This window comes from Hemitrygon akajei, chromosome 19 (assembly GCF_048418815.1).
Source record: "Hemitrygon akajei chromosome 19, sHemAka1.3, whole genome shotgun sequence".
In the NCBI taxonomy this organism is placed as follows: domain Eukaryota; kingdom Metazoa; phylum Chordata; class Chondrichthyes; order Myliobatiformes; family Dasyatidae; genus Hemitrygon; species Hemitrygon akajei.
This window is the reverse complement of record NC_133142.1, coordinates 70,746,173-70,758,900: the sequence shown is the minus strand read 5'-3', so window position 1 is coordinate 70,758,900 and position 12,728 is coordinate 70,746,173. Positions and strand designations below refer to the sequence as shown.

Sequence of the window (12,728 nt, the reverse complement as noted above, 5' to 3'; positions counted from 1 at the left end):
AAGTCTTAAAATTTAAAATAAAATAAAATCAAAAATTCAATCATGACTGTCAATAGCGAACTGGATACATATTTGAAGTATATAAAAATATGGGGAACAGTGGGGGGGGGGGAATGGTACTTACTAGCTAGTTTAACAAGAACATGTTCAAACAATGTGTCAAATGACCACCTTTTGTCCTGTAATAAATCCAAGATTCTACATCTCAGAAATGGGAACTTAAAACAGAGCATCTAGCCCAAACCTTCCCTACTTCAGTGTGATCCAGGTTAAAAATGAAGGCATAACAACAGATGAATGGAAAAAAAAAGTATCTGTCCTGTGGAGAAAAAAAAATTCAGTAGGGAAGGATATGCATGCATTCTTTTTTACTTATAGCATATTGTAGAAGATCTGATCTCAAAAAGGATCTTCAATGCCTGCTGGTGCTTTTGAAACCAAATTCCAGAAGGAATCACTCACAGAGGAAACAAAAATAGGAGGAACAGAACACTTAAAACAAACCCAATTAAGTCCTCTACTGTCACCAGTGATCATAGTTTACAGAGATTATTTTTGTGTTGAAGTTAACAGAGTAATGGGCATGCATCTCTTACCTTTACATACCAAGTGGCTATCATTCCTTAACTCTTCAAAGTATCCATCAGCACACTCCATACATACAGAACCTGCATAGCCTTGATTACAATTACACAGACCAGTCCCAGTCCGCGTTCCATCACCATCACATTGACCATATCCACTGCAGGGCTTTGTTGATCCACCTGCACAAGCTACAAAATGTGAAATAATTATCTTCTCAAAAGAATGGCTACCTACTAAGTAACAACTTGCATTTATACAATACCCTTGACATTGTGGAATAAGAGGAGCATTACGTGGTAAAATGTGATACTAAATTATGTAAGTTAGAAAAATATTAGACAGGTGACTGAATAAGCTTTTAACGCATTTAAAAGCAGGAGAGAGAAGTTGTTTTCTTTGGGGAATTTAAATCTTATGTGGCTTAACCTGATATTAACAGCCTAGGTAACTAAAGAGACAACCTCCAGTAACAAGTAAAACAAATTCAGAGTGCAGAAATCAGTGCTTGTGTGGTTGAAGTAACAAGTATGCAAGATCAGACAAAAGAAATTGCTGTGGAAATGAAAATAAACATTTACCTTTTAAGAGCTAGCACAGACACTGGACATAATGGCTTGCTTCTGAACTGTACAATGTAATAGCCTAAATTTCATATTTACCATCTTGAGAGCTAGTTACTGGAGATCAAGAACTACCTTAATATTATTCACTTCGGTATAGCACTCATACTTCTGCCCCGTAGAGAGCATCTGACGTGCTTTGGAATAAGATGTGCCTAGTTAAACAAAATCTGTGGTTTACAGGAAGAGCAAAATGCCTTAGATTTGGAGAGAAGTTCTTCATTTTCTATATGCATAGAAATAGTTTTCTTTGAAACACTTCGGATCTCTGGTGCTTTGATACTAATGACTATGTGATTATCATTTGGCAAGGAATTCTTCAATTTGGTAAAGCGTTATAGATCTGCTATGACATTATTTGGGATGGTGGCAATAAGGAGAAGTGGTTGGGTTGTTGTCCTTTGATCTACTTTTCAACGATACATAAACCCATCAGACTCGCTGAGGAACTGGAATTCCTTATTTAGGAGTGTTATCAGCTGCAAAACTGCCACATGTGTAACACAGAGGGCCCAACATACTCCTGGCTTTCTTGATTTCCTTTTCTATCCTAAGTGGGGCTAGTGCTAATGAAATCAAGAAATGTAAACTGGATTAAGTATATAGTCTCTCAAGCTTTCTGTCACTTAAGTGAGATTATGACCAACACTCCTGCTCAATCCTCTCCATCTCCAATTACTTAATGACAAAATCTAGCCCTGACTAACTCAATGACTGAACATTCGAAACTAACTATAGCGAATTTAGTTATTTATAACTTAAAATCGCCATCACCTACATGGACAATCTTGTTAACTCCTCTAATCTGCAGAGTGGGAGCCGAGAAGTCCAGGGTTGTTTATTCTAATTTTCACTTTAGTTACCACAAACAAGTTGTTGCAATAGAATAGGCAAAGTCAGACATTGTTTCATGGCAAAGCACAGAGGTAAAGTAAAAATGCAGCCCTAGTAATAAGATTATAAAAAATAATTCTCTCAAAATTCTAAAATTAGAAAGTGAAATCAGTAAGTCAAAATGGCTGATTCTACACATACAGCTGTCCCCCGTTTTTCGAACGTTTGCTTTACGACAGCTTGCTGTTATGAAAGACCTGCATTAGTACCTGTTTTCGCTAACCAAAGAGGATTTTCGCTTTTACGAAAAAAAGACGCCTGCTTTATATGTGTTTACCCCGAGAAAGACTACAATGACCGTGCGAGCAGTTGTTTGCACATGCGTGTAAGTGCATAGGCGTGTACGCACTTTTTTCTCTCCAAATCGATTTTGGCTCACTGTCTTCCCGATTTTTATAAGTGAAACTACACCGTACATACAATATTTCTACTTTATATAGGGTATTTATCATATCATTCTGCTTTTACTATATGTTAGTGTTATTTTAGGATTTATGTGTTATTTGGTAAGATTTGGTAGGTTATTTTTTGGGTCAGGGAACGCTCAAAAATTTTTCCCATATAAATTAATGGTAATTGCTTCTTAGCTTTACGACATTTCAGTTTACAAACGGTTTCATACAAACGCTCTACCTTCGGATTGCAGGGGAAACCTGTATATGAACTCAGTGTACAGTCAATATTAAGGCATATGTCGATTGGTTGTCTTGTTAATAAACAGAAAACACCATCATACTGCATTTAGAAAAAACAAGTAACCAATACAAAGGATCACCATAGATTGAACTCTGGTAGTACAACTTAATTCTCCTTTCCATAAGTAGGCCCCCCGAAAGGCCTATACTAAATAGCACTAAAAAAAAGTTGGTGCGCATAATGGCAGAGGTACAGGTATCAATTTCTTGCTATTTGTTAGCCAAATATACTCACGTAGACATTCAGGTCCAAAGGTCCCAGCAGAACAGCATACCTTGATGGTATCCATACAAAGCCACTGGAACAGATCTGGCTGCTCCTCCTGCCTGCAAGATGTTGAAATAGAGGATCAGCATGTTGTGAATGTGAGCATATAGAATCCTCTCGCTTTTATGCTCAATTCAGCTCGCTTACAACTCTGAAGACCATAAGACACAAGGGCAGAATGAGGCCATTCAGCCCATTAAGTCTGTTCCACCATTCCATCATGGCTAATTTATGATTCTTCTCAACCTCATTCTCCTGCCTTCTCCCTATAACCTTTGATGCCTTGATTAATCAAGAACCTATCAACTATTGCCTTAAGTATACCAAATGGCTCAGCCTGCACAGCCATCTGTGGCAATGAATTCCACCAATTCACCACCCTCTGGCTAACAAAATTTTTCTTCTTCCCTGTTCTAAGTGGATGTTCTGAGGTTGTGCCTTCTGGTCCTAGACTCCCATACCATAGGAAACATCCTATCTATCTAAGCCTTTCAACAACTGATAGGTTTCGATGAGATACCCAACCCCCCATTCTTACAAACTCCAGTAAATGAAGGCCCAGAGCCATCAAACACTACTCATACATTAAGCCTTTCATTCCTAGGATCATTCTTGTGAACCTCCTCTGGACCTTCAGCAATACCAGCACATCTTTTCTTAGATAAGGGCCCAAAACTGCTCACAATAAACAAAGTACAGTTTGACTAGTGCCTTACAAAGCCTCAGAATTACATCTTTGCTTTTGTATTTTAGTCTTCTCAAAATGAATGCCTACCACTAACTCAATCTGCAAGTTAACCTTTAGGGAACCCTGCACAAGGAGCCAACCAGAGAAAGGCCCCTTTTGTTTTCATCCTTTGCCTCCTGCCAGTCAGCCAACCTTCTATCCATGCTAGTATCTTTCTCATAATACCATGGGCCTTCTATGAGCACCATGTCAAAGGCATTCTGAAAATCCAAATAACCAACATCCACTGATTCTCTGTCTGTTGTTTCCTCAAAGAATTCCAACAAATTTGTCAGGCAAGATTTTACCTTAAGGAAACCATGCTTTAATTTCACCTATTTTGTCATGTGCCTTCAAGTACTCCAATACTTCATCCTTAATAACAGACTCCAACATCTTTACAACCCAAGTCAGGTTAACTGGCCTACTGTAATATATTTAATATTTCAGTGATATTTTTGAGTAGTATTGTAAATATGTTGTTTGATTTAAGCTATTTTTAAACTTAATTAATTGCATTTGAGGAATTGTATGCAGAATTAAAATGGCTAAAAACTTGACTAATTTGTTTCAACTGACTTGTGAAAATAATGTTGGAAGATAACTAATGAACAAAGGAGTGCTTGTGCACAAGAAAGCTGTTTTGTGTAACCACTTATCAAGGATGCCTGGCAACAATCCGTACTATGTGATAACGAATGTTTAACAAGCAGACCCAGACAGTGCTCGGGGCTCACTTGATTGCAGATTTTCCCAGACTCCATGAGCAGGGGCTCTGTGGAATCAACTGAGATGCAAGCTTGCTAATAAACAGTTTGTAATTTTAAGTAAACTGCATTTGTCAATTATTCCATGGATCTGAACTTAAAGCCCTCTGGTAGAGGGGTAGATCGACATCTTGCTGCAGCAGCAAGCAGGGTCCCAATATGTACTAGACTCCTCACCAAAACTGAAGAAGTGGATGGACGGATAATTGGGGTGAATCAGAGATGAATGGGCCCATTAGGTAAGTCTTAACCTTGGTTCCTTTCAGCTCTCTGATAACTCTGTTTATTCCCTCATTTTGGCGGGGAAAATCCACTGGCAGGACCCATAGGGAATAAAAAGGAGACGGGTGATTCGAGTCCCCGGGAAGAAGAGATGGGTGGTTTGAGACCCCTGGAATATGATGGGTGTGCACTTAGATGAATGAGAAGTTCAAGTCTTCTTGTCTAAACATTTGAGAAAAGACAATTTGATGTCAATTTAATACGGCAGGCAGAACAGGGAAAGAGTATGGTGGTCTGACTGGTCTATGGCACCAACAGCCAGAGATAGATGAAAGAAAGAAATTAAGTTGTTGGACCGATATTGCTAAGCGAAGAAGGATAGACGTACGTGATAAAAGAGGCAATCATAGGAGTTGGCAGCGATTTGTGAAGAATGGGATAAGGGACAGAAACAGACAAAGGAGATGGGGAAAGAATTGTATCTGAATCAAAATATACTGACCATGGAAGAACGAATAAAGGAAAAAGGAAACTGAAAATAAAAATAATTCTGGGGTACCCCGCCTCTATCCAGACATACCGACTGATTCCCCAAACAATACTGATGATGATTGGGACCTATTGTAAGGTGACCTAATAATCCCGCCGTACTATCCACTGCTGCATTGGCGCCTGTTTTGTCACGCCCTGGTGTCTCAGTCGCCAATTCAACAGTTATTGCATCGCCACTGACCAACGTAGTTCCTCCAGAACGGTTGGGAAGCCCAATACCCGTTTCTACCTGCACGCACAATCAGATTGGACCTTTCCCAGACTAGACACCTGAACAAAGGCCATTGGTTTTACCGGGACCGGTACAGGCTCAATATCAATTGCCCATGAGGACCATTCCCAATCCACAAGCTGGAGTGGTGGGACAAACAACTACTATACAAAACCATAATCTCTGGACTCCTTCTGAACTCTGTGGTATACTGAATGCTGCCCCTTACAAAAAGGTCGACCACTTAGGATTCTGCAATTATTTAAGAACTGTCTTAACTATTTATTCCGCTAACTCCCAAGATCTGTTACCCCTGGCTATGGCCGTCCTTACTCGTACAGATCAGACACGATTCAACACTCGGCTCAGACATGGCAACTATGACCAGTTAATCGCGAATGGGCAAACCGAACTGCAGACGATTGAAAATATAGTGGATGCCTTGCCCCACGATCTGGTCCCCTCCATAGATGTAACTAAGGTCTTAGATTGTAACGCCAGGAAAGCTGAAACTCCTGATGATTTCCTAGAACACTTTTAATGCTGTTTAATCTGCACAATCCGCTGTATGCAGCAGGGAACCAGTCGCCACTGTACTATGCTCTCCTCCTCCAAGCCCTGCCCAGCAAGGTGGCTGACAAGGTTAATGTCAACAATATGAACTGGTCAAAATCCACTCAAGCTTCAGAAAGCCATTTAAAATTGGTTAACAGTTCCCAAAGACAAAGTATTTTTAGGAAAGCTGTAAATCAGATAAAGATGTTCATTATTTATCATTGTAGCTGTATTAACAATCTGTGGCCTTGTCAGAAAGTGTCATAGTTCAGTCTTTTAAAGCAAACTACAGAGGCTATCTAAAGGGAAAAGTTCATTTAAATTTTAGCACATAACATTTCAGTAGGCAGCTAGAGCAATCTTTTATATTTTAATATTTGTTTTCTTTCCTTGTGAGGAAAGATTGATCTTTGATGTTGTCCAATTCCGAACAAATATAAGGACACTACATTATACTTTAAAAAATCTAGTTTGTCAGAAAAAAAGATTTAATTGTTTCTAAACAGGTTTTGCTATCAAATGTGGCAGCGATATAGTACAGATGTTAATAGACCAGAAGGTACTAGATTCAGCCCTCGACCTATGCTAATTAACCCCTATTGTTAATACACTATGCCAACTCACATGCATAAATTCCTGGGCCTTGTCAATTTCTGCCCCATTTGGATTACCGATGTTGCCCTGCACACCAAATTCCTCACCCCTTATTCCTCACCCAAATGCAAGACTCCCTTTCAACTCTCAGAACAGGCCCAACAGGATTTTGCTTCCCTCAAGCAAGCCCTGATATCGCACCCCTCCTTGGGTCAGCACCTTTATTGATTGCCGTTTTGCACTCTATGTGACAATCAAGGACCGGATGTGCCACCGCTGTCCTTTCCCCAGAGCCACGGGGATCGACAACAACCTGTCGCCTACTTTTCCAAGAAACTCTGTTTACCTCCCTGCACTCAAATTCTCCCTGCAGTATATGATATGGTTCTGGCCATGAGTAGCATTGCCTTGCACCAGCCAGTGGACATACTCACCTTTCATGACGTAGTCGCCCTGATGAACATACGGCAAACTCAGGGCCTTACGCAGACTCACTGCACTAAATAGGAGGTCCTCCTACAGAACCCCCTTCTCCAATTTCCCCGTTCTACCATGAACCCAGTCATCTTTTTAGAATACCCATCTGAACGTCTAGATTCACTGCCCCATGATGGTGCAACAATAAATCACCAATTGACAGAAGTCCGACCTGCCATGTCTGACATTCCCCTCGCTAACCTGGACTTAGTCTTCTATGTTGATGGAAGCTCCTTTATAGACAACCAAGGCCAGCACTGTGCAGGCTATGCAGTTGTTTCTGACATAGAAACCATGGAGTCCGTTTCCTTTCTTCCTCCTCACTCAGCACAGCAAGCTGAACTCTTTGCACTCGCCATCTTAGCCACTGAGAAACCGGCCAATATTTTTACAGGCTCTGGATAAGCCTTTGGAGTCGCTCATGACTTCGGCCAACTTTGGAAAGCTAGGAGTTATGTCGCCTCCTCTGGTAGACCCATCACTAATAAAATTTACATCGACAACCTTTTGTCCGCTGTGTTCCTTCACAATTGGCCTTTATTAAATGTTCTGCACACACTAAAGATACTACTGAGATAGACAGAGTTGACTCAGCTGCTAAACAAGCTGCCCTTAACAGACCACTGATTGGTCCCCAAATGACAAATTGCCAGGAAAAAACTGAATCCCCTGTATCCAAATCAAAGGGTATGCCTGGAATTGAGGATGTGTGTTTTACAGAGGGATGCCTTTGAAAAACAGAATGCCACCTGGGAATCGGCTGGATGTTTTTACTCTGGCTTACTCCTGCCTGTCAGGTCTGCGTACCTGAAACTATACTGGGATCTATTGTAGATTTTGTACATACCAATGCTCACCTTGGCAAGGAGGGAATGGTAAGGCAATGTCTGGAATCATGGGGTGGAGCCTGGACCTAGAGAAAGTAGCAGAGAATGTTGCCAGATAATGTCTGATAGGCCAAGAACATAATCCACGAAAAGGTACCCCATGCCCAAAGGGATATATCCAGTTGCGAAGATACCTTTTCTGCCAACTACAACTCAATTTTCTCAATTGTATTGAATTACCATGCGTGCACCGTTATAAATATTGTCGTGTAATTCTTGATGTTTTAGTAAATGGATTGAAGCATATCCCACCACAGATAACAAAGCCGATATCTTGGTACATATTTTGTTGAAAGAAATCATTCCCAGATTTGAGGTACTGGAGCAAGCTGTATCTGACAACGGCCCTCATTTTGTGGGCGAGATCAATACCCAGCTATGCCAGGCTCTGGGTATTAAACAGACTGCAGGTTGTCAGCCTGATTGAAAGGGCTAACAGGACGCTGAAAAACAAATTGGCTAAACTGGGACAAGAAACTGGTCAAAATTGGCTCAACTGCTACCAATAGTCATGTCCCAGGTGAGAACTCATTATCAGACCAAACATGGTCTGTCGGGAGCCGAAATAGTATATGGCAGACTGTTAAGAATCCCCTGGAAGGCTGCCTTGTTGACCCCAAAATTACCTGAGATGGACCTGAATCAAATGTCAAATTAAATTGTAGGGTATATCCTGACACTAATCAAATCTCTCCAGGTCTTGCATTCGCAGGGAAGGAGACCCACCGGGATGGAGAGGAACTGGAAAATGAACATCGAGTTTGCCCAGGAGACTTTGTTCTCGTAAAGAACCATCTTAAAATGAAGCTTGAGCCTCACTGGAAAGGACCCTACCAAGTGTTACTGACCACTCCGACAGCAAACTACAAGGACTTCCAAAATGGACAGATCTAGGACACGTCAAACGTGTGCATTCATGACTAAGCTATTACTGTCTATACTTGTAATCTTAAGCACTTGTATTGTTGTAACCAAGCCAAACACTTCCTGTTGCTTTGCTATAGTTATGCTGGGAAAACCAACTCATTTGCCTGCTGGGTATATGCAGTGATTTCTCCCTATGGGAAGATAGGGGTTCCCCTATTAGTCACTCAGCCAAACAGTAGTGAACAACAGTCAGTGTGGGCCTTTTCTAATGACACTCAGACTGCGAGGCCCAAAATTGCACTAGTGACGCGATTGGAGATTGTGGGTGCCACTGCATTCGTCCCCTGGAAAAGGCCATTCGATGGGGAGGTCAGACCTCATGGCACTCCACCATTGCCAGATCTGACCAACTAGTGAATACTATCTGCTACTGTAACTTGAAGGTAAGGGGACTTACTTTCTGGACAACAGCACTTGAGCCATTTATACAACAGCTAAACCACCATGCCCCCTGAACGGAACTCAGTGGGTTTGTGGTTATAGGACCTACTTGTGGCTCCCAGGAGAGACAGCTAGTCAATGGGACACCCAACAAGAGAGCAGAAATTGGCTGTTCCTGGCTTACCTTGTACCCCATAGGTGAACGCAAAAAACTCTGGACCAGAACCCTTCTCTCCTATGGCAGAAGTGAGGAATCTCACAACCAGAGTGCTTCTGGATGACAGCTTTCCCCTTCTAGGGGGCAGCTCGCAATTCAAGGGAAATCATCAACTAGCCGCAGTTTTAGAAGAGATGGCCAATAGTATCACTAAGGCCATGGATGGCATCCGGGATCAGGTGAGGACCATTACCACTGAAATGATGGCGCTACGACAGACGGTTTTGTAGACTCCATTTTGTTCTGGCTGAAAAATGAGGTGCATGTGCCATTTATAGGACATGAGTGCTGTACCTACATCCCAGATGAATCAGAGAACATTACCTCTCTCTCCATTCACGTTCAAAAGGAGGTAAATAAAATCTGGAAAAATCAGGGCCGACCTACACGGCTTTAGCTCAAAAGGGGGATGGTGGCCCTTCAGTGACATCTTTGCCGGATGGAGCGGTATACTGCTACGTTACACCATCATCATCGCAAGAGTACTCATACATATTGCAGTTTTGCGATGTTTCTGGCCCCTTGTCAGCTGGAGCTTTTGCCCTATACTCACAGGGATATTTATACAAAAGAATCTCCCTAAGAGGAAGGGAACCTCAGAGAGACAGGTGCAAATGATGAGGATGGAGACTGCGACAATGCAGAAAGCTCTCCTTTTGGAATTCTCCTGGTGGTAGGGATGGTGAGGTCTTCAGAAGCAATGGATGAATGGATGTTAATGCTTCCAACTCCTCTTCAATCTCCATGCAGCTTACCATCATAGTAGCAGTGAGGTCCAAATGAGGGAGGCAAACCAACTTTAATGGACCTACACTAAATTTTCCCCATAATAAAAGCACTGTGCACCCCGATCACGTGTAATAATTAAATCACTACTCCATAGCCACCTTCACTCGCATCAGTAAAATGATGTAACTATGCAACAGTAACTTCTCTAAAATCCAAGGGTTTCAAACATCTAGCTACCTTGAAGTCTTCCAGCTGGCAAAGTTCCTCCAACCAACTTGTCCACTCATGAGAATGATGTTGAAATTGCATCATCCCAACCAAGCCCTGTCTTGTAGGATCTTCTTATCAGATAACACCACTGGACTCAAGATTCCTAAAGCATCGTATATGTAACTAACTGTGGAGAGGATCCCCTTCTGGTAAAGCAGTCTATCCTGGTCCGTGATCTTAAACTTGAAAGCATTAGACTGAACACACCATTGCCCACCTAGTACTCTCTCCACTAAAGGAATATCTTGATCCAAATCCAAATCCTTCATGTTCTTTGTTCTTCTGGTAAAACAGATAGCACACAATGTCTGCTGCTTATCCACTTTGTGAGCTGAAAACTAATTTTTAGCACAAATGGATACAAGATCATGATACAGAGGCACCCTTCTTCCTCAGAGGACTCTAGTACCAGACAGTAGTCAACATATCAGCAATGCAAAACGGTATCCACTGTCTTGCAGCTGAACTGCTCTTAGTTATCTTCTGTGCACTTCCCAAGGATGAAATGGGCACAACCGAGTGATAAATTGCTTCAAAAAGATGTAACACCATTCTAAAGCTCACCATATGTTAGCTGTGGCTGAGGTCATCATCAGGCCACCAGAGAAACACGAGTAAGTCTGCAGCTTCCACAGGCACCTTAACTTGATGAAACAGATTCAATATCTGCCATAATCACCACTGGACTGGTACTGTTCTGAATCTGGTTATGACTCCAATTAAAGAACTAGTAAGATCAGGTCCCTGTAACAACTGAGCATCAAGTGATATTCCCTGAACGGATGCTCCACAGTCAAACACAACATGAAGTTTCCCTTATCTGTGGTAATAAACACCATGATGTTGAACATAACAGACTTTCCCATCACTGTGTTCCAGATCCTCTGCTGACACTTTTTCAGCATAACTTTGGTAGGAGATGACATCTTTCATGGAAGTTGTATAGTCAGTATGAAATGACAAATCTTTCTTGAATCTCAGCCATAGATTCAGAAGTCACTGCTCAGTAATCTTCCTGTTATTAGGCATATTAACATCCATCTTTCTCAAAGATAAACTAATCTGGTAGTGACGTTCAATCAGTTTTGCAGAACTTGCTACCAGCTCCAGGAACTTGTGGTCTTCTCTTGACAAACCAGGTTGTTCCTCTCAACTACATTCAAGGAAATCTGTTTTGAATTGCTGCCGCCAAAGCTCACCCAAGCTCAAATCTGAAATCCTGTTAATTGTTAGCTTGGACCAAGCATAGTCTCTTCCACCACCATGATCTCTTTTAGATGGTCCATTAACAGTCCAACTCAGCAATGTTCTGATTGCATAGTGTCCTATCATTAACATTGCTAATCACTTGCAAAGGCTCCAAAACTTCAGGCACATTCATGTCTATCAGCAGCTCAATTGCTGGCAAATGAATAAGCTTCAGGTGAGACCATTCCCTGACAATGAATGCTCCCTTTGTGGACAGACATACTTTCCTACACATACATATTAGGCAATTCACAGTAGTTTACACTATCTAAGCCAGCCATTTCCAATCTTGAAACTACATAGCTACTCACAACCATCTCCTGACCCATAGTGTGTAAGAGAACTGGTGTTCTTCTTCCTGTCTGGTTGAGTTTGTTCATGAGGCTCATGGTACAGAACACTACATTACTTCCTTGATCTAGGATAGCAAAAGTAACCACTGTCTTTTTATCCTTCTTAGACTCCACCTGAACTAGAATTAAAGAAAGTTTACAGTCATGATCACTAGCCCCCGTAAGGCCATTAGATACCAGGGCATTCCTCGCTGCTGTGTTAGATTTTTTTTCCATGTCTTGTTTCAAATCTACATCCTTTTCACCAGAGTGAATATAAAGAATGCTGGGATGCTTGCGACTGTGCACCTTGCATTAAAAGTGCTTCCTATAATCCTCACTGATGTGTCCCGTAAACAAACAACCAAAGCAGATACTATTTTCTCTTAGGAGGGCAATCTTCTCATTATGAAGATTTTTTTCTCCAGCTGAGAGCATGAATCCAAATATGTTCACAGTGGCAGAAGAGAAATTCTGACAAGGGTCAGGCTGACAAGACTATTGGTCAGAAAGAACTACAGTATACAAATCAGTGAATTAGAATGAATCAAGGACAGTGAAAGCAGACAG

The 12,728-nt window shown here is 41.5% G+C and overlaps 1 protein-coding gene across 2 annotated transcripts in view; it reads right to left on the bottom strand.

The window, feature by feature from the left end:
* creld1b (cysteine-rich with EGF-like domains 1b) overlaps nt 1–12,728 on the bottom strand; it is a 51,987-nt gene that overhangs the window by 23,171 nt on the left and 16,088 nt on the right. For both annotated transcript variants that reach the window (XM_073072779.1, XM_073072780.1), the window contains 2 exons: nt 3,030–3,121; nt 597–773 (listed from right to left, as the gene is read on the bottom strand). In XM_073072779.1, coding sequence (XP_072928880.1) covers nt 597–773; nt 3,030–3,121 — 269 coding nt within the window. The remainder of the gene's footprint in view (nt 1–596; nt 774–3,029; nt 3,122–12,728) is intronic.